Source organism: Lichenostomus cassidix, chromosome 1Aa, assembly GCF_008360975.1.
Source record: "Lichenostomus cassidix isolate B80296 chromosome 1Aa, HeHo_3.0, whole genome shotgun sequence".
Lineage (NCBI taxonomy): Eukaryota > Metazoa > Chordata > Aves > Passeriformes > Meliphagidae > Lichenostomus > Lichenostomus cassidix.
Window position 1 is genome coordinate 56,665,840 of NC_139480.1, and position 22,924 is coordinate 56,688,763.

General features: G+C 42.3%; 1 protein-coding gene across 3 annotated transcripts in view; it reads right to left on the reverse strand.

Moving 5' to 3' along the window:
- The window catches only part of PDE3A (phosphodiesterase 3A), a 225,222-nt gene that overhangs the window by 177,907 nt on the left and 24,391 nt on the right, over nt 1-22,924 (reverse strand). Inside the window, exon 1 of one of the 3 annotated variants that reach the window (XM_085049181.1) lies at nt 8,583-9,250. The exons of the other annotated variants lie outside the window; for them this stretch is intronic. Coding sequence (XP_084905307.1) covers nt 8,583-8,606 — 24 coding nt within the window. The 5' untranslated portion in view covers nt 8,607-9,250. Of the gene's footprint in view, nt 1-8,582; nt 9,251-22,924 lie in introns of those variants that run through there. 3 annotated transcript variants of the gene reach the window in all.

Below are 22,924 nucleotides of genomic sequence, written 5' to 3' on the forward strand. Positions count from 1 at the left end.
GCAGACATTAAAACTGGTACTGCTTTGAGGCTGCACTGTCAGCTGAGCATCACTGAATGATGCTGATTTTCAGGAGTGCTCCAGCAAGCGCTCAAGGAATTTAGACTTTGCTTTACTTGAGCCAATTCTTGAGACACATGTGCTCCCCGCCTCCAGAGGCAATGGGTTGGCCTGAAATCTCTGAAAAAAAGGCTTGCAACTTGCATACTCCTTACCACCACTGTTTATATATTTATATACAAAACCAATACACATGGACAAGTCACTTTAGACTTCTCTAGGGAGAAAAATGCCATGAAAACCTCCCCCACCTGCCAAAGGGTACAGCCTGGCAGAGGGACAACTGTAACTGAGACAGGCATAAAGCTGAAGAACTTTTCCAAATGTCCTGGCTGTCCTGCCCCACTGCCAGTGGTGTGTTTCTTCCTCTGCATTGTCATCTGATGCAGACTAGAAGGAACGAGTCCATCCACAGAACTCGAGCAGCACAGAAATGCATTTAACAGGCGCCATGGAGGCACTGGAATAATTGCCTAACATGTGAGGTCACAGTGTGCTGTACTGAATCTTCCATGTATTGTAAACAGGCCATTTCTGCAGGACAAAAGCACAGGCAACATTGTTTTGCTCACCTGGTATACTGGGCTCACCACCAGCCTCATTACAAAAACAGAATATGTGATTAGGGAGGAAAATAATCTAAATTTCATCCTCAGGCCACAGGCTCTCCACCCCTCCAGCTTCTCCCAGCGAGCACCGTGGTTTCACTCACACAGGGCTCGTGTTTCTGCCATCTGCCCACCATATTGGGGTGAGGTCGGAGAAAGAAGAGGACAAAGCAGAGCTTGTCTCTCTCCACCAGCCAAGGTGAAGTCTGAACTGGCACCCAGCAGGCAGTCTCTACATCAACAGCCAGTCAGGAGTCTGCAAAAGCTAAAAACATCAAGAGATCTTCTTTCTAAGAAATAATTTAAACAGAGTTGAGGCTACATCAAGAGCTGGAAAAGGGCCTATTGAAAGGGGGGGATGTGGGGTAGACCCCATTCAACTACATGTGCGATTAAACTGCAGCAGCACAAAAATCCAGTTGACGTGCGGGAACTCAAGATTTATTCACACCCTTTTCTGCAGAGCTCCTTGACTTAGAGCTACTTTAAGAAGCCTCTCCTAATTCCAGGTATTGAGTGGCTAATGGCATCACAAGAAAGGCTGTGTGCCAGTTATTTATTTTTCCTGTTACAGCAGGCAGGAAGAAAAGACAGCTCCTGGGAAGAAACCATAATTAAAAAACAAATGTGTGTATGAAATGAGTTAACATGAACAACTCCATAAGAGGAGGATGCAGAACTCTAATAGGATCATAATCTTATGCAGAAATGGAAATTATTTACTCAGGCACTCAAACGATTGTTATCTCTCATTTAATTTGAGGCTGGGCAATTGGTGCAAAAAAACACCAATTTCAGTCAGTTGCTCGACAGTAAAAATTGATACAGCAGTGATAACCGGTGTCTGTGGCATTAATTTAAAATAAAAGTCTTTGAACAAACTAAAAGGAAATTTCCAAAACAGGACTTCTGTCGCCGTTGAGCCGCTAGCAGAGAAGGGAAGCCCCGATTCTCAGCATGGCATAGAAAAACGTACTTTATTGTTTGAATCCAACATATATATAGAGTTTTCAAAGGTCACCATAATTGGTCAGTCAGAAACTTCCCCCTAGGCTTGATTGGCCAGGCCTGCACTGTCCAAATCTCGAGACACTGTTTTTAATAACATCCAAACTTTATCTTTGTTTATAAAACACAAAAAGAATTCTCATGGGAAAGACATGTGCTAGCCACAGACTTCGTGTCAAAGAAAAAGAAAAATACCACAGGGTGCTCCATCACTCCCTCAGTTGGAGTCCACCTTATTTTCCAGTGAGCAGGGCCATAAAACCGTAAAACCCTAGAACTGGATCCCACAGAATACAGCATTTGTGAATAGCTTCTAGCAATCTGGAGATAAGCCCTAGCTGGGTGTTCAGGAAACAGCTGCTGGCATAAAAATCATGTGTGACACAAACCAACCAGGATACACACATTGGTATTACCATCTCAAGGAGATTCACAGTGTACTGAAACACACAGCTTCTTCATCAGTTATCAAAGATAGAAAAAGAAGGTATGACTGCACAGTGGAAAGACCTAATTGTTAAAAAAAAAAAAAAGCAACTAAGAAGTATTAAAAAAAGCAATAAAATGGAGAACTGAAGCGAATCTTGTAATTTTCAGATCAAAATAAATTAACATGGTCTGAAAATTAAAAACATCCCAGATCGAAACTCAGTCAGCCACACCATTAGTACATTCCTCCCAGACCTAGTGGTCTGAGGAATTTATAAATTTGGCATCGTATAAAATGTGCTATTCCTGGCAGGTCTTCGAAATAGGGGAAGTGAAAAGGCCAGGAACACAGTCAGAGCAACAGGGCCAGCTTCAGGAGCACAGCTATGGGCTATTTGCTGGCATTTCCAACTATTTTAAGTCCCAAAACCAGAGAACCGAAGAGGGTTAACAAGTTGTGTTAATCAGCCGCCCCTTGGATTAAGCTACAGCTCTGATACATGCTGGGATTTGTAGGAAATCCACAGCAAGTTTAGCCATGTAATATTTATGGGTGACAACATATAGGCTTTTTAAATTCATTTAATAAAAAAGTACAAAAGCCACGAGCTGAGACACCCCTTTTAAAAGGTTTAATATGGACCAGTTCTGAACTACAAAACACTAAATCCTTTCCTTTTCCATGCTGAAGCAACACTTCTGAGAAAAATCACAGAAAAGAAAAAAAAACAGCACAATCAAAACACCAAAGCCAATAGAAAATTATTTTCCCACAAGGAAAAGCAGCTTTATGCACAAGATTATCTTTCACCAACTATGCAGATAGTCCGCCTCAGGGGAATGAAAGACTTGTGAGGCATCTGTCACACACAGCAGCAAAAAGGTACATGGCAAAGAAAAAAATGAAAGACACAAAACTGTACAAACTCCCAAACTACCAGGAGAGTTTGGACAGAAGGACTCTTGCAAATGACCACGTTTGCCCACAGCAAAGACATCTACAATGGAAACACAAGGTTTTTCTCTGTTAGGCTTGATTTTTTAAAATTTGGAGCATTCACTGCAAGCATGCTGCTTCTTCCAATTTTTAGGAAGCACACCCACATATTAGAAAAAGGAAGGAAGTCACTTCAAGTGCACCAAAGAAGTCCTCGACTGCATTTCCAAGTGAATGCAAACGAAAGAGTACAAAGTTACTGGTATCTGTTCAAACAACTACATGTTAAATGTACCAATTCCATCACACAACTCCAATTCAGTTCATGGCCACAGATCCAATCTCCATCAACCCACGAGTTTGTGTCAGCCTTCATGAGTTACTCTTAGACATCGATCTCTGCCTCTGGGACAGAAAGTAGCTCTACCTGTCACTCATAAAGGACTGAAGAAGTGAGAGCTTGACTGCACAGCCATCCTTTCCTCCAGCAGAAGAGGTAGAAATGCTACACTGTGCTTGGGAACAGCTTTGTCCTGCTTTTCTAAAATTAACCAAACTGTTCCCCAAAACATCATGGGCCAAAAGACTTACTTCTTTCTGAAAAGTATGTTGTGCCTATGGTGGTTGCTCCTATTCAAAAATATGTCCAAGAGAGATGAGCCACCTTATGGATCTGCCTCATGGCAGTCCTTGGCACCAGGTGGGAGGGTGAGGAGCTGTGAGTTATAGACTGAAGGGAAATTTGTCTTAAGAAGTGTGCTCGGCAAAAGATATTTTGGAACCAGTTCCCCAGCTCCTCCTGACACAGACCAAAAACTCAAATAGAAACAAACAAAACATTTGCCTCAGAAGACAAACAAGGGAAGCTGAACCACTGCAGCAGGAAAATATTCTCCAGTTTCCTTGTGCATCCCAACCACTCTGCTGACCCTTTGGCACACCTGGAATCATGTCCCACCCCACTCCCTCCATTCCCTGAAGATCACAAGAACATCTCTGAATTGCAGAAGATAGAACATACCGAGAAAAAAAAGATCCTTTAGGTTTAGAGGCTAAGGAACCTATGAACTTCTCTATTTCTAAAAGCAAGGAAAGGCAAAGGCAACAAGATGAATCAGAGGTGCAACATAGATGGGAAAGCAGAGATACTAAGAAGAAAGGAAGGAAATGATAACCAAAGAATGAATTTTTTCAAACTTCACGCATCCTAATGCTGCCCACTTCCTTTACACACCCTCAGCTGAATTTTTGTCCGTGTGAATAAGCATGTGTAATGGGAACTAAGCTCAGGACCTTGTTCCCATTGCTGTATCTTGCATTTGATTGAAATGTGCAATTCCATGGAACTCCAAACTTTAACCCATATTGGGGGAATGACTATTATTACAAGCTTCATATTTTTCCTAAAGCTCCAGTTGCTGGAACTGTAAGACTCCGTGAGAATCCAAAGGTCTCAGTTGCAGGATTTTTGTTTTGTTTATTTTAAAAGATATCTCAAGTTCTCATGCTTGTGGAGAAATAAAAATAAATAAAAAGGAAAAGCTTGAAAACATGACTTGCAGGTTTATTAAAGGCTCAGAAGAGAAAAAAAGTACTTTCCATATTTTAAAAAAAGCTTATGATTCTTTTATTTTCCTAACTGCTAACTCCTTCAGGTTTTCACTCTGCTATACTTTCTCTCCAATGACTTTTTTTTTGCAGAATCAAACTATTACTCAATAAAGATAGACAGAGGGCTACATTCTTCCTGTAGCTTTAGTGAAGGTGGTCATATTTGATGAGTCCAAAGTCATTTCTCTTCCATGCATATAAGAAGATGTAAAATTATTTCAAGGGTTACTGTAGATCACAGTGCAGGAGACCAGGGGGAAGAGACAGATCTGCTACAAGACTTCTTAGATAAAATATAAAAAAGGTACCAAAATATTTATGTAGCCTCAGAACAAAGGAACCAGGCCACAGCCTGTTATCAGGTTTGTACCTATTACCTAATCAATGCCAACAATAAACAAAAGCCTGGACAAGCAGAAAATATATTTGACTCTCCACGGGCATTTCTGTGGGAATTCACTAGAATGCCTTACCTGCAATGCCAAGGGAAAAAACCCCACCCAACACATTGCCTTAAAAATCACTTCATTACCTTTTAATGGTGATTTCAAACTATTTTCAGATGATGCTTTAAGTCTCATCACCAGGTTCGTGTGATTTGTTTGGCTTTGAAAACACCCTGCAGAAGTAGGGGAGCAGCTTTGTGATGCAATGTGTTTTATGTGGCAGCACCAGATGACCACACCAGCACCACACCATGCACCAGGCCAGCTGTATCCCCTCCACCAGCAGAGTAAAGTAATTGTCAGAACTCCTGCTCTTCCTAGCTTTCATGAAAGAGGTTGAGATACACTTTGTCCAGCTCTAATGTTTTTATATTTTTATGGAGGTAAAGAAAATATTTTTTTCTAAATAGTTTCCAGCCTCAGGAATCTCAAGTTACAGAACTGAAGCCCAATAAGCAACACAGGATCATTGGTGATAAAGATGAGAGAGAGACAGAATGGAGTGCAAGCAAGAGAGCACACGTGTGCGTTACGCATAATAATATTAAGCTATGCATAAGCACAGCTTGGCCAAATTAAGTTTTCAGTTAAACTCCCATTCCTGAAACACAGACTACATGCAGTTAATTAAAAAATACCTTCTAATAACTCTTGCTGAGTAAAGCATACCACAGCTATACAACAGTAATGGAAACATTTACCAAAAAATCACTCAGAGCACTGTGCTGGCTAAAGAGGTTGAGCATTGCAGAAGAGAGCAGAGGAGTGCACTGCCATCTCACTGTTATGCTGCAATCCCAGAAAGACTGGTTGGCTGAAGAGGATCTACTGAGTTCATAGAGCTGCTTCAGAAAAAAATCCATCCATTTTCAAATGTGCTGCGAGGTTTCCTCTCCCTCCTCTGCAGTATCAAATGCTACTCACCACAGCTGGAAAAGACATATAAAATGGGTGGAGCCCTGACTCCTAACAGTACAAACCCACTAATAAGAAGTTATTAAAAATATCTTATTCATTTCACCCACAAGAACACTTCCCATAAAAATTTGCTGTCCACCTAGACCTTAGCCTGAATGGTAAAGCCAGGGATCAAGCTCAGCCTTTTCTACATAGATTGCGATATCACAGCATAATGAAAGCAGCACCTACTCTTGACGCATCCTCAATTTTTTTAACATGTCTAAGGAATTAACAATCAATTGCTTTCATCTTCAGGGCAAACTGTTCAGGCCAAAGGAAGAAAGCAAGGAATTGTTTCATTTGGCATTCTCTTGTATCAGAACATTTACCAAACAGCTCTTACGTAGAACTTGTCATGGTGATTCATTTTATTGCATCCAAGCCTGCTGTACTGCCCCAGTAGGTATTCCAACTACAAATGAGTCATAAACCCCTGAATGTGGTGTTTCGTAGAAAAGGCTGAATTCTCCATTAAAGGAGTTTGAAGAAAAAAATTAAAAGAAAAGAAAGCACCATTACTTGGGGGCCAGGAGGCTGGAAAAAGAAAAAGAATACATGAATAAATAATGTGGAAGTAAACAAAGTCCTTGCCGTGTTGAGCACAGCTGTTCTACAGCATTTATAAAGTCTCTGGTTACAGACTCAGGGCCATTTCCCCAAGGAAAGAAAAGCACTGCACTGCACAATATGGGAACATGAACAGATAGGGAATATGCATTGACTTGTTAGTGCTGAGGAAAAAAGATTTTGAAAAAAACCACCAATCTACAACAATTCTAAATAAACAAACAACCTGATGCTGTCAAAAGATTTGCACAGAGATTATTATACTAGAGTTAAAATTCCCACAAAGTCAACATTCAACTTATTGTGTCAGACATCTACCCGTACACAACCAATTTGCCCCTTTGAAGCAGTTCTGTGGATTAGAGAGCAGCCTGTTATGAAGTGCAGACACTGAGTAAATCATTGCCCTTGCTCAGTTCTGAAACAGAGAACAAGCTGTTCTGCTTTGTCCCAGACTGATCCGCGTTCGGCGCGTGCACTGACTCTGTGCGTGTGGAATCTGCGCCCATTCCTGCTCGGGGATGCGAAGGCAAGGAGTTATAATTATGCTGGCATTAAAAGATATCCAACGAAGCCAGTCTGTAGGAAAGGGATGAGGTACAGCACACCGATGGAGCAGAGCCATAGCACCTCACAGGTTTGGTGAAACCAAGTGGGAAGTCATATTTCCCAACAAGCATGAGAGCACGAGTATTTGCGTTCATTTTCTGTCTCTGAAGATGGGCATATACAAACAGGTAGAGAAAGCACAATCTTATAAAACTCAGGGATAGCTCTTCTAAACTGCTGCACTGCAGCACAGTTAGTTCAAATATCTGAAACAATACAGCTGAAGAGTCAGCCAGGGCTTGTTTTGCTCCATCAGAGAAAAACCTTATTGCTTCTGGGACAGAAGCCAGCTCAGTATACCCATGTCTCAGGACATATATACATTTTTTGGCACTATATAAGTACCACAAACAGCTATCTTACTCCAGTGTTAGTTCCTTCAGATTTATTCACACGAGTCATCACTACTGTTGAAAGACCAGGATTTCTGCCCAACATTTACAGCTGATCCCGAAGTGACAACTTCATTCTGAAAATCAAAAATCCCTGCTTTCCAGTTGAAGAAAGCAAACCATTACTCAGAGCAAACTCCTAGCAGTAAGAAAGCACTGATTGAATTTTCACTCCACCCAATTCAAAGGTCAGAGAGTAGTTTTCCATCCTGCATTGCTCTGTACCATGCAGACCAGGAAGCTGAACCAAGTCTTCCACATCTGAAGCCAGTCCCTTAACAGCCTACCATGCATCTGCACACTCACGTGCACACACTCTCTCTCTGAGTTTCTTCAGAACTCTCTTTCATTTTCCCCTGAAAAAAAAACATGTAAACTGATGAGCCTTGCAAAATACTTTGGCTTCAAAAACAAAAACCCATTTCAACGAAATTCCAAGTTCAGTTTTTCTGAGCAATGCTAGTACTGACATCAATTGTCAAGATAACAAAACCTAAGTGCGCCGAAAAGTAAAACTAATGATAAAAGCCCATGAGCTAATTAGGATGGAAAACAGACTTCTGTGGTATTAAGTTTGTATTGCTCAATGTTTGTGAAGTTTCAGGTGGTGTTAGACAGATCTGGAATCCTCACTCATACACTGGCATTTATCTAGACCAAATGCTATACACTCATCAAAGTTGCTCTAATATTTTCAGGAATGCAAAGATGAGCTAATAAAAATAAGATTTTAGTTTTAACATAGTCTATTTTTTAAATCATCAGAAAAAGGCATTCTGTTTAGAAAGCTTTTTTTTTACTTTCACTGACTGCAGGGACAGAAAAAGGAAAGAGAAAGGAGAGAAAAAAGGACACAGAAGCCACATTCCTACTCCTCTGCCTTCTTGAATGACTCCATTATGAGGCTGAAAAGGAGATTTAATTAAATCAGTTCCACTTACCAACCAAACCTTACCTGTTTCTTTGCCAGAGACACCATTCCTTCTTGTTCCCAAAGGGGTGCTCAGAGGAGGGAGAGAAGAGCGGCAAAACTGGATTTTAAGAGCGGGAAAGCAGAGGGGGCTTTAACTTTCTGTTACCCAATGGAAAAAAAAATAGTGGAAAAAAATCCTAACAGAGATATCAAGGCATTCATCAGGCATGCCAAGGCACCACTGCTACGACTCTTCCCCTGAAGTTCCAGGATACCACATGCAGAACTCTTGGATACTAAAAATAAGTAAAAATTCTAAAAGGGCTTCTGCTGAATTGTACTTTCACAGCAGAAGCTGGACAAGGTCCAAGAAGAACCATGAAACTGAGGCTTTCTGTATATAGCAGTGAGTTAAAATATGCAGTAAGTTAAAAGCCTGCAAGGAAACCCTGTACTGTGGTAGCCCCTGCTAAACCTCATAACCATCTCTTTCTCCTCAACTGTTGTATGAGGGGAGAGAAATTATTACCCACTGAAAATGAAGAATCAACTTCTTTAAACAGATGAGTCAGCAGACGTAAACTTCAGCAAAATTAATACCCCAAGCTGCTGACATCACCACACACATTCAGAGACCACCTAGGAATTCCTGCAGGCATGCTACCGTCCTCAAAAATACCAAGTAAAAAACAGCAGACCTCTGTGATGGTAGGTGTTGTTTTACTGTGATTACCCAGGGTAACGGAGCTGCTGATTACCTCAAATAGTCTGAGAGCTGTGCATTTTGCTCTTCAAAAGCTTTCATGTAGCATCACCTCACACCTCGTTGTTTTTGACAACAGGGTTGGCATCACTCGGGCTGCCTGCGCAGGCAAAAGAAGTCCCAGCACTGCCAGGGGCTCCGGAAAAGCTGCTGAGAGCAAAGGGGAGCCACTCCTGCAAAGGCACAGGTCACCTCTGCCCAGCCATGCCGTCAGCAGCAGCCTTCACCCACAGCTTTGAGGGGGCTCAGGTATCACGGCGAGCTGGGAAGACTGAACTGTCAAATTCTATCACCCACAACCCGGATTTCTGCCCCAAACTGCAGCAGCACTGCAGTCAGCTGAGTGGGTTAGGAAAAGCAGAGAAACACTGTGTCATTGCTATGCTCACTGCAAATAATATTAAAAACTTGAAACTCTATTATTCCCCATACTGCAGAAGAAAAATGCCATTATTAATATCACTTGCTGATAAAACACCTATGATATAAGTTGGGCTTGACCAGAGCCACCCATGTAGGCCCGTGGCCAGATCCAGACAGAGCCACAAAGCCACACATGCTTTGGACCTCCCCAGCCATGACACAACCCCCCCAGCCTGGCTCTACCCCAAGTTTCACTTCTGCAGGAGGAGAGGGAAGCCCAAGGTCACCCATCCCTGAACCTCTGTGGGCTGCCTGAGCTTCACAAAGCTCAGCAGTTGCCCAGTTGGATAATAAATCACACTGCTGTCTCTGCCCTGACATTACAATGTAGGTTCACGTTCACTGCTGGACACACACCATGCCACTGCAGGATGCCAATTCTCATGAACAAAAGATCCAGCTAGTTAAACAGAAAAATAAATCTCAGCTGCTAATAGGAGTGAAGGGACTTTTCAGTCCAAATAGCTGCAGGATTTCTTAGGAATATTTTTTTTTCTAGTTGGAATAATTCAGACCTAGAAGAGGCCTGTTATGCCAAGCACAGTAAGTTAAATCCACAGCCACATTTGAAATAGGCATCTGGCTTACTAATAAGAGACTGCATTTTGCATTTACCTAAACATCAGTATAAAGGAAAAATCTCACCATGGCAATTCCTACAGACTTCACAAATTCCTTTTTCTGCAGAAATGTAATACCACCTTGTAGACACAGAAAACAGCATTAGTAATATTGACAAGATGGACAATCAGAAAATATCTCAGGAAATTGTATTTTATTTTGTCTACTTCTTTAAACAAAGGAGAAAAAGTAGACTGAGCTGCTCACTATCTGTTTTGCAGATTAAGGTGACACTGACAAATGAACAGTCAATTTGCCAAAAATTCAAAGAATTAATTTTGTAAAAGGAAACAGAGATACTGAATGTATTACAGCTGTCTTTGGCTTTATAATGCCAAGCACTGTGCTGAACCATGGAAATCAGAAAGCCAAACTGAGTTGGAAACAGATCAGTCTGCATTTCACTGTAAGCAGTAAACAGGAGAAAAGGCTTTGAGTTTTAGGGGCTTTTTTTCAAAGCATAACATAAGAGACAAAAAGCAACTTTTCCCACCTGCCATCAAACTGACTATCTGCCTTTTGATATTTGTGTTTTTTACAGCAAATACATATTTATCACTTTCCTAGTAAGCATTCAGTGCCTCCCCATTAATTGTGTACCCAGTTTATATCTGAAATGCCTTTGCAATACATGCATTGCCTGCCTGAGAAAACAGCTAGTTTTTCTAACTCGTCCCGAGTCAAACAGAGCACAAATTAGAGTTTGACTATGTCACTACATAAAGAAATCATCAGGAGATTAAGCATAGATGATTATACATTCTTAAAGCTTTAAAACTATTTCAAGCCCCAAGGTGTTTTCGGTTAGGACACTGTTCTTCATGGCTTGGGATTCTCTTCATGGGAATCTGCAAGTAAAATACAAACAAACAAGAAGATTCAGCTACTCTGGCAGGACTGATCAAAGCCCTGTGCTGTATTTACCCCAAGTCATTTACAGATGCTGTTGGTCCTTTCAACTACTCTAAGAAATACGTATGGCCTATCACAAGACCTCCTGTGAACTGATGTGGTCAAAATTAAGAATGCTAATTTCAATTTTTACCAATATATAACCCCCTGGTCCCCACTTCCTGACGCACTTTGCACACTGTCCTGCCAGAGGATGGAAAAGGGTAAGGAAACACAAAGTTACCTAGCGTGACTTGGAACAGAGGGCCTCTGCTCAGATGTAAAAACCAGAGTGTTTTTAAAAAGTTGCAGGCTACCAGGACAGCTGATGGGAGGAACAGTGAGATTCACATTGAATGTCGGTGTCACTTCTGAGCTGTCACACTATGCACCACAGAGATAAACACTGCACATGTGAAATAATTGTCAGTTACTTCAGGCTGTCAAACATTTCAATGGAACATTGTCATCCCAGCGGCAGACAAGTAAAATAACTGTGTTTAAGCAAGTCTACATTCATCCAAAACACACCTCATGAAATCCCTGGGGGTGGAGGGAGGGCAAATAGAAAACACCCTTCATTTGCCCTTAGAACACACTGAAAGTTCATGACAAAACCCTTAATGCCATCTTTTGGGCCCATTTGTGTGCTGTGCCTGCGTAACACTGCTGAAGTAACATAAATCCTTAAACCATGGTAGCACAATGTGGCTGTGTCTTAAAAGCCTTGTTATTTCAGCTGGCAGAGACAAGATGAAACCCTAAAAAATACACTGGTGCATACAGAGCCTCAGTTCCACAGGCAGGATAGGCTGGGCTCATGTTTTGGTTGTAGAACAGAGAAGATTCAAAGCCTGCCATGGAAACAGCTGGTTCTGGCATGGCACTGCTCTGTTAGGGAAAATTCCTTGACTGACCATCTGGGAGCCACTCTGGCAGTCACCCTCACACCACCTGAGCTGGGATAAAAGCCCCTTTGCAGCTACACACCCCACACTCACACAGTCAGAACAGGTTTCCTCATCAGCCCAATCCCAGGTTTCCTACAGCAGAGTCTCAGACATCTGGATGCTTAAAGCAATTTATTCATGGCACAGTAGCACAGAAACAGCTCAAGTTGGTGTCTTCAGTGTTGAGCCTCTGGCTCCTGCTGTGTCTCTGAGAGTCCAGTCACCTGGATGTGCCACAGGTCCACGTGCCCTTTATTTTGAGAAGGGTTGGCAGTTCACAGCTGCATGTCTCAGGCTCCCAGCAGCAGCTGCACCCCGAGCTCTCTGCACTGGATGTGTTCCTCAGCACTGTCAGCTTGGAAAATCAGGGGCACTTCCATGGGTTTACAGCCACCCTGGGGATGCCAACCAGCTCTATCCCTCATCACAACAGCTCAGATGTGCCTGTGCTGAGGACCACGACTGCCCTTTCAAGAAACCTCCCTTGCTTCCCTCACCACAGAACAGGGCAAGCATGCCAAGGCTTTGTTGACTCTGCCCAAGGCTGTAGGGATGTTCTTATCCCTGGAGATAAGATCAGTCCCATTCTGCTGCTGCTGGGGAGGCAAAATGCTCTTACTCCTTACTCAAAGCTCAGCCCATGCCTGGATTGCCTGGTTTAAGCACAGGCAAGTCACCTTCCTGGTCTATGCCAGAATTTTTCCACCTGCAGATGAACAACGAGGTTAATTTCCTCACTCCACTACCTGCTGCTGTACCCTGCACAGTCCTCAAGGCAGGGACAACAGACAACTACAGGTGGAGCAAACCCTGACAGATGTTGTCTTGACCCAAGCTGGTGCCTCCAGAGTTTTTCTGGTTGTATCAGTACCTTGTGAGTAGCTGGACTGAGCAGGTTAAAAAGAGCTAAAGAGATAAAGATGGTGTGCCACAGAACCCGAGGGGGAAAGCAGCACTTGAGAGTAATGAAACTGGTAAAACAAACACTTTTGGAAGGGCTCTCCAGCTCTGAAAAATCCAAGAGATTTGCAACATGACCACAAATGGCCAAGAGCTGTCTTCTCCCAATACTTAACATGTAAACCGCTAGTGCAATTAAAAAGCAAATATTTTTTGAGCTAGAAAATGGAAAACAAAATTGTTTGGTTTTTGTTTGGATTTTTTTTGTAAGTTATTCTCTGTTTCTGGAAGCCTGATTTTCATTAATGTGATATTTCTTTTAGCAGCCTTGTCTACGTAAGGCATCTGTAGAAAGTTTTTGTTGTTAACTTAATAGTGAAAATCTAATACAGGTTCTATTTGAATTTTCCTATTAAACTGACGTCAATGGCAGTCTGAGAATCAGATTGTTACAACCCAGACTATGAAACAAACATTCAAGTCAGATGCTATAAATGTAGCTACTGCACACTGGTAAGTGTGTTTTAATATTTTTAATCAGGTCTCTGGGTAGAGCCAAAATACACTTGGCATAGAGATGAGGGGAAAAATTATAAAAATGTAGATATTTTTACTTGGAAAGTCAATTACAATTTATTTCCAGAAGACTGAAAAAAAAAATGCACTACACACACAGAATTGCACTTTAACAAGCATTTGTACAAATATGAAAGTAACTAGAGCTTGATGTCTTAATCAGCACTTGCCACACAACAGACGAAGGGTGAGACATCGTCTTCCCTGTAGGGTTACTTCCACAGGAACATTATGTGTGGCACAGGGATCCCAAAAAGAAAGGGGCAATAAGGGGATCCTATGGCCACGTTGGAGCAGCTGGATGGACTGAATAGTGGTACAGAAAAGACATTAGGTGTAGGGAAAGAAGATTTTGGTTGGAGATCAGAAGAGTTTCCAGAGAACAGGATTACAAGAAATCTGAAAATTCTACCTAAGATTCCCATCAAAAGGACAGCAGAGTCCTATACCTCATCAAAACCTTATGTGCTTTGAAAGAAACTCATCCTCCTCAAAGCTGTAGATTTCTACAAAGAGACCAACAGAAAAACAGATAAAAGAAATACATCAGCAGGTGGTTAACAAAGAGCTGTGCTGGAAGAGAGATGGTTGGGATGGTCTTCTTTCCCTCTTCCGTGTTGGTCTCCAGAATTCCATGGGTATGGCACTGTGGGGTCCCAGGGCACACAGCACTGATGCTTCTCTTGCCAAAAGCCATGATAAGATCAAAGAGAGCTCAGAAGAGTAAACAAAAAGTCAACACACATACACATGGCTCCATTATTTGCAATTGTTTACTGCTACAAAGAGGGCCTGAACCCTTATCAGATTTCAAAATCTTTTAGGCAGGTGTGAAAGAAGGATGAATCAGAGCAGAAAAGCCTGAGGAGTTTTGTATTTTTCCAGTACAGGTGGACTACACAGGTTGTATTTTCAACTCCAATAGAAAGGAAAAGCATTGCAGCTTTGTGCTAATTATGAAATTACTTAGCATATCATCCAAATCAGAGATTCTTTTATTAACTAGAAAACAAGTTGGGTAAAAGTTTTCTTCTCTTCCAACCCACAAGGTATTTGTAAGGCCTGCAATAATGGGCTTTGAAATCAAACAGGTTTTTAAATTAAAAACAAACTAACATAACTAAACTGTCTTTAAAAGATAAATGACAGTTCACAGAACTTCAGATTATTTCTTATTTAATACTAACAAGGCTGTAAGTTACATATAAGTGTTAGAAAAGTGAATTCTCTTTCCAAGATGTTTTTCAGGACTCTTGGCAATAATAACCAGCTTGGGTTTGGATGTTAGATTAAGGAGAGGGGACCAGAGGCCCATGACTCCTATTGTATGTAAGCTCAAGGAATGGTGATGCCAGTGCAGGCACTGGCTACCTGCCACAGACCTGACCTCTGTCTGGAAATTATGGACACTGCACCGACAAATGGAGGGATGCCAGTACTGCTGCAGAAAATTAAGGTGCTGGAGCACTCAATGCATCCCTCTCCCTTATAAATCCACACTGGCAAAGTGCAAATTCCCAAAATTCAGCAAGAGGGTACTTACTTGATGCATACATAAAAACATTCAACTTCCTTCCAAGCGATGACCTGTCAAGATTGTGTGGGCACTAAAACTCCTGCCCATGGCAGCCCCTGGGAGCAGAGCCTCACTGTGATTTCACTGGTGGATATTTGCCTTGCACAGAGCACCATGTTTCCTGTGCAAGGCTGGAAAGATCCCAGCATGATTTATGGCATATTGTTACAGCACCGTCTAGACATGACTCGCTCTCTCAGGAACTGATAACAGCGAGCCCATGACAATACAAGCCCAACAGAGGTAACATGTCCTGCCAACACTGCAGTCAGCACAGCTCCCTGGGACAAACCTCTTTTGTGCAGCCTGCTCAGCAGGCTGGTCTCCTACTCCCAACCTGCTTGGGGCGAGGGAAATGCAGACTGAACCTTCGGAAGCACCTACCACAATCTTCCCTAGATCAGCCTCCCGTGACACTCTGCCCAGGTGCATGGGGAAGGGCTGTTCAAGTTCCCACAACAAACTCAACCCAGGCTGGAGCGCACGCTTCAGTCATCTCATTCGCACACTGGCAAAGTGCTGGGTGCCTTCTCCAGGGCCTTGGGAAGGATCTGATGGCTTACTTTTGCCATACCAGTAAATGCCATTGCCCAGCCAAGACGCAGTTTACTTTGGCAGAAGACTCTGCAGGAGGATTAGCAAGCAGCACCAAGAGGACTTTTATGCTTGGAATAAGTGTAGCTGCACCTGGGCTTCTGTTGACAGAATTATGCTGGTAAAAGTGGAGGAGGGAAGATGGGGGGAAATGGCTTCCTGACCAACCCAAACATGCCAGCAAAATCTGTAAGCGCAGGGTCAGGCTTCAGAACAAACCACACTGCAATTCCTGGCACACACTGTTATAGTGGAAATTTCAATCACAATAACCTGCAGTAATTAAATGGACCACGGAAAGACTTTTGCCCGCAGGGAAGGGATAAAAAGAATAATATTTCCTTCAACAAGCTGAAGTACATCCAGCACCAGCACAACTGTGCAGGACAGGGTGTAGCGGTATCAACCTCTCACACGACAGCCACTGGCAAGGAAACCAGATACAGAAGTGTGGGAAATGTGAGTGCTTTCTCTTTTCCGTTCAGTCACATAGCATTTCCTTGATACCTGAAGTTCCTAGTCCAAGGGGGGAAAAAAAGCACAGCTGACTTGGAAGTCAGCCACTATGCATTGCTGCTTGGAGAGGTAGGTGTGAAGACAACCTGCAACTCTGAAGCATTCCTGGAGAAGCACTCATCTGTCCTTGATTCCTTCCTGCAAGCAAGCTCATTTAAAACTTCACTTCTTCAACGGCAGGTCCTGGAGCAAGTCTGGCCAACCAGGACAGCCCTCAGAGGAAATATAGATGGAAAGGCCTGAATAAGGAGAAGAATCGAGGTTCCAGTCGGCTGGAACTGAGCACATGAGCAGGTGACACCTGGCTGCATGGGATGGAGAGCACGGAAATGCTGGGACAAGCAATGAGGTGTCTCCCACTTCACACAGTTGCCTTCTTGAGTACAGGTGGAAAACAGAGCAGTTTCAGGAACAGTGCACAGACATGCAGTAACTCACTATTTGAAAATCTGTCCCCATTTGTGGAAGCTGAAGAAGGCTTCATCATTCAATCTAGCACAGCATTTGTTTTTCAGACAGCTCCAATTATTTTTCAACATGCAAGCTCTCAAAGCTGACAGGATGCATCCTTTTTCCTAGCCCACCATTACACCAGCTTTTATGGAAACTATGTAGCTAATAAGACAAACAGTTACCAATTCTCCTTACAATAACATCCATCCTATTTTTGTCATCACTTGAAGCCTTGTTTAAAGACATGTGAGATTATAAATTTGCTTTACTTCTTTCTGGTTGACTTAGAAAATCTTCCCCAAATCAAATGTTAGTCACACATACATTCTCTAAAACTTAATGCTTAGCAACACCCAAAATAATAAACTCTACAGTATTTTTATGAGTCAGTATGTCTACACTCCTGTCCTACTAAATATCAAACTCCTTCCTTTGATCAGTTGGCGTTAATGTCACTATGGCTAACTCTGGCCACACTCATGTAATTAAGCAGATCTAATTCTCCTTGAATTTCTTATTTAATGACTTTTGAAGTTTTTAAGAGGGAGACCAAAAAATCCCTACATCTGTAAACTTTTTTTAAATCAAATGTGTAAAATCTGCAAACTGTTTTTCATCAAAACCATGGCCCTGCTACAGAGCTGGCACCTCCAACATTGCTACCATGGGTTCACAAAGACATTCAACAATTTCTTACCCAGAAATTCCTTAAAACAGACTACCAGGCATTAGGGAATTCTGGATAGATTAATGAACAGCTGAACATGTAATCAGCAAAAGAGGAATGACCTTTCTGAGCCCAGAAAGTAACAAAATATATATGTTCATATTTCACAGAAGACACAGAACAGAGCAGATAGATCTGCATGGGGGAACACGTTTTAGGAAAGGGCCAGTGTTTGTCCAGAATTATTCTTGTGTGCAAGCTCACAAGCACAGAGAGCGTCAGCTACCCTCAGTAACACCCACATCCTCACTTTCTGTTAATAACAGGTGAGATCAGAATGCTTTTAAACTAGGAAGAATTATGAGAGTTAATGAAATCTTCCACTATATTGTAGTGTACATAGTGTCTTGTGGTCAAATACATAATACAGGGAAAAATAAAGCATTCTGTATCAGCAGGAGCATAGCTGGAAAATTGCATGTTTTCTTTGCTATTATATTTTATCTACCACTGTGATTTCAATACCTCAGTGGCATCTTGCTTTTTGAATGCATGACAAGTCAGAATTTACCAGTCAGAGAGTAAAGGAAGAAGGGTGAAAACAGAAAGACATTTACCTACAACTTTGCCTTTTACAAACGCTATTTATTCCTAACACAGCTATTCACATTTGGTCAGCTACTGTACGTGTGTGGGAATCTGTTCTGAAAACAGTAATTTGGCAAAGGCAGTAAAAACACAGAGCCAGGACATTTTCTGAACAGAAATACGTGTAAGCTCCATGAAGGGAGTTAACACAAAGCTAGGGGGGTAGTATTCTAAACAGTGGTAGTAGCAGCAGCATAAAACTTAAGCAAGCAATCTAGACAGCCAAATAGCACATTCTCTCTCTTTCCTTTACAGAAGAGAGAAGAAAATGATGGCAGATGTATAAGGAGCAAAGAACTGCTCCTTTTCTATTCCCCTGTTCTTTCTGTTTGGAAAAAGCATGGAAGTACGTTCAACAGCCAGAGAGAGCAGGACTTTCACAGCGTGAAACTCATTGATATAGGTGAACAATAGGATTCAGTGTATCTGAAGTGTGCTGAGCAACAGGTGAAATACAGAATGAATCTTAGGAGCTGCAACACTGATGACATCAAAGGGACAACACTACAGCAGGCCTGACTCTGCCCAAGAGCTGTTCGTCATGTGGAACAGCCTGTAACAGCAGATCATGGCGGGGAGTAAAAGGTGTGGAAGAGAAACACCCACGAGGTAACTTAGCAAAGCAGGTTGGCTCCAAGAGGCTTTTGCCACTCTTTCCTCGGGAAAACCTGCTGAGGGGCTGTGCTGGTGTTGGCCAGGATAGTTTGGGTGTTCTAAAGGACTGTTTTGGTTTAACCCTGGGCAACAACTAAGCCCCACAGAGCCACTTACTCACTGTCCCCTGCTGAGATGGGTGAGCGAATCAGAAGAATTAAAGTGAGGAAATTCATGGGTTGGGACAATGACATTTTAAGAGCTAAAGCAAGCACTACACACACAAGCAAAGTGAAACAAGGAACTCATTCATCACATCCCATGGCATGCAGGTGTTCAACCACCTCCAGGAGAGCAGGGCCCTGTCACATGTAACAGTGACTTGGAAAGACAAACACCACCACTGCAAACATCCCCTTCCTTGCTCCTCCTTCCTCCTAGGTTATATGCTGAGCATGATCCATATGGTCTGGGACATCCCTTTGGTCAGTTGGGGTGAGCTGTCCTGGCTGTGTCCCCTCCCAACTCCCTGTGCACCCCCAGCCTCCTCGCTCGTGGGGTGGGGTGAGGAGAAGTAAATGCCTTGTGTGAGTCCTGCTCAGCAAGAACTAAAGAATCCCTGGGTTATCAACACTGCTTCCAGCACAAATCCCAAACACAAATCCATACCAGCTACTCTGAAGAAAATTAACTCTACACCCCAGCCAAAACCAGCACAGGGGCTCAGTCTGAGAGCTCACAAGTATCTCAGCCACCAGTGTTTAGACATACAATCTGGCTTCTTTCAAAACTTTCTTTAGTGCTAGTGTATATTTTCTTCCTCCTCTGGCTCACAGACTTCTGGGACAGTTCGTGTAAATACTACACTTCCAGGTTTGCGTGGAAATTTGCTATTCCACCTGTATGCTTTCAACCTCTGCCTCAGAAGCATAACAGCAATACACACAGGTTTCATTTCCAGCTGAAATGCCAATTGCAACACCCAAAGTCAAAGTTCCAGGAGTGACCTTAGTTCCCACAGCCTCAGGACAGGCTTGGTGGCACATACAAGCCTCCCCTGCCTATCTCCTCCAGGAGAAAAGGAACAAGCAACAGTTTCCATCTGGAAAGAAACCATCAGGGTGTCAATAGCAATACTAACCTTCAGAAACCCAAACCTTCATGACCAAAGGGTACATTAAAAGCTACCTGAAAAAAGCATCAGTGAGCACAAGTCCCACTGAACTGCAAAGCTAAACAAAACTAACTGCAAGTGTGTCCTTGGCAGGGACATGAACACCATTCACAATGCCTCGGTCTTTCCAGGTCCTGGACTTGCATGGTTCAACACGTGCAAGTCCAGCAGCTGCAGCCAAGTTAGCTCTCAGGACCAAGAAACAAAATTTCCATTTCCATCAGCATTTCTGTCTGTCCCAAGAAATATCTTGCAGGTGTAAGAACTGTAGAGAATGAGAACCTCACATTACGACGTTGGGACTAGAAATAAACATTTAGGGCTTTCTACTGAAAACCTGTATCACATGAATCAAAATAACAGCAGGAAGATCAGAAGAAAAGAACATATAGTACATTATGCTTCCAAACCCATGTACCCATCCCAATTTTCAAGTATTAAAACAATCTTATTTTTCCTTTAGTTGAAAATAGAGTTCCGATATCAAAATGTTCACAAACCTCCCAAATCAAGTCTGCATTTATACACGGGTGGCTAGTAGGATTTAAAAAAAATATACTCCTTCCATCTAAGCCAATTTATATACTAGTATCTTATGGCTACAGAATGAAAGTCTTCCAACTTTAAAAACAAGCTTCAAACACAATCTGCTTCAAAACCCAGGCTACTGAATGCTTTAAGGTAAGGACCTCAAAGCTTTTCAGGAGGAGGTAACAAAAATGGATACATTTGATTCCCAGTCAGCGCTTTCAAACATCCACGGGTTCATCCCAAAGAAAATTTCCCCAGGGGTAACAGGCTAGTGGTTCAATATGGGGATGCCCAGGTAGTTGCTCTGGGGTCACCATTTCATGTTTCTCACCAAACAAATCCACCCTCTCATGATAAAACAGCTCATGTAAAGGATCCAACCTCAGTCTGTTCCACATATTAATGTCCTTCACCAACTGTCCCCATACAAAGATATAATTGTAGAAGCACAGAACCATTTGGGTTGGACAAGACCTACAAGATCTTCGAGTCGAACCGATGACTGGACTCTGTGAACTGGACCATGGCCCTGTGCGTCACATCGTCATTTCCAGAGCATCTCCAGGAGTGGTGACCCCACCACCAACCTGGGCAGCCCATTCCAGTGCTTGACAGCCCTTTCCATAAAGAAATCCTTCCTGGTGTCCAACCTGCACCTCCCCTGGAAGTTGTATTTAATGTATTATGATGTAACATGCAATGAAACTGAAGCAAGAGGAAAAGACAGAACACAAATATCAAAGCATTCAAGTGTGAAAGGGCCCTGTGCCTGGATGCACATTAATACAATTAAATATTATTACTTGCAAAGTATAAAATATATGTCCACACATCATGTTTACGTGTATATATAAAACCAGAAGTGTTTCCAGCTTGATGTGTTTCTACATGTTTCCTGAATTTGGTAACACCTGGATAGATGTTGAGATGTCACAAAAGGGAGTTACACACACCAAACCTCTCGAGGAGAAACAAACCTGAAGGTTACAGGGTGATTTGATTGTCAACATACACATTGCTTCCAAAAGCTGTAGACAGGAAAGGCAGAACCAATCCTGTACTCATGATCCCTTCAAGCAATTTGCTGTTGCAATCAAATTTAAAACATGCTATTAATCAATAAAATTTACTAAAGGATTCAAAACTTTTCACATATGCAGTTAATTCAAAATGTTTTTCCTTAACAGTCATTAAGGAATGTTCATCCCATTTCTGTTAACACTGATAGAATTTCATTACACCCAATGCTATGGAAACATCATAAACCAGGACATCTTCATTTTGATTAGCAGACCATCACAATTTAAGCTCTTCTTATTACTGAAGAGTTTTCTTAAGATAAAAAGATCGTAAGTCCCTTAAAGCCAGTTAATTCCTGTTTTAATGGAAAAAGTAACTTTTTCCAGCTGTGAAGCAGCCCTAAACTCCTAGAGGCCTAAACTCCCACAGCCAGATTTGACTTGAGAGCCTTTTCAGGATTAAGAAATTGGTTTGAGCTCAGGGTGTACTGTCAGACCACAATAAAAGGAAAATGAATACAATATGCTGGAAATGCAACACCAGTCACATTAAAATAAAAAAAAGAAAACACTTTCTGACAGCATTAATTATGACACTGTGCCTCCCACTCTTATCACGCACAGCCCTTTCACAGCAGCTCTACAGACCTCCACCCTCAGCCATCCCAGGCATGAAACTACACAACAGTAAGCCTTCTGGAAGACAGAAAAAGAGTTACTGCTTAGTTCAAGTTCACAGAAAACATGTGCTATAAGTTTTTTTGTCTGTTTTTCAGTTTCATCTTTTTCAAAGAAACATCTGCATCTGTCTTTGAGAGAAAGGGCGATGAAGGCGAGTGGTAAGAAGGGACAAACACTGGCAAACCAAGGAAAGTCACAGTTTTCATGGAAAAAAAACAAAACCAAAACCCCATGCTTGACGTATTTCTATTGAAAAACTTTTTCCAAAGGAGAGGAGGGAGAAAGAAAGGGAAAAAAGTGAGAACTCTTGGGATGCTGTATCTGCCATCCAAAGCTCCAACATAACCCATGCCAGAACATCCTTAGGCTTCTGACCTGAACAGTCAAGTCATCTTTTTTTTCGTGCTGCAAACCTACAAAGAAGAAACTAGTACCACAAGGCACACTAATTAAGTCACAATCTTCTGAAAACACACAGCTGAAGAGCAGCCAGTGAGTGATATGCCAGCCTAATTCAGATAGCCCAGCCCATGGATCAGATCACCAGGTCTGAGCGCCAGAAAGAGCCAAGCTGCTCAGAGGGCTCTGTCATCCCCACTGAAGAGAAGGGCAAAGAAATGGAAAAGCCACAGTGACGAATATCAAAGCAGTTTGGTACACACTGGAACAAACTGGTGCAGATTGGGAATGAGGTCTAAGCCCCCTTTACCTGCAGCTCTCTACCAATATAACACCACAAAACCCCTTGCTTAGCGAGACTCTGCTGAACCTACTCATCTTGGGGCAGACTTGTCCTCCAGTCTTGGA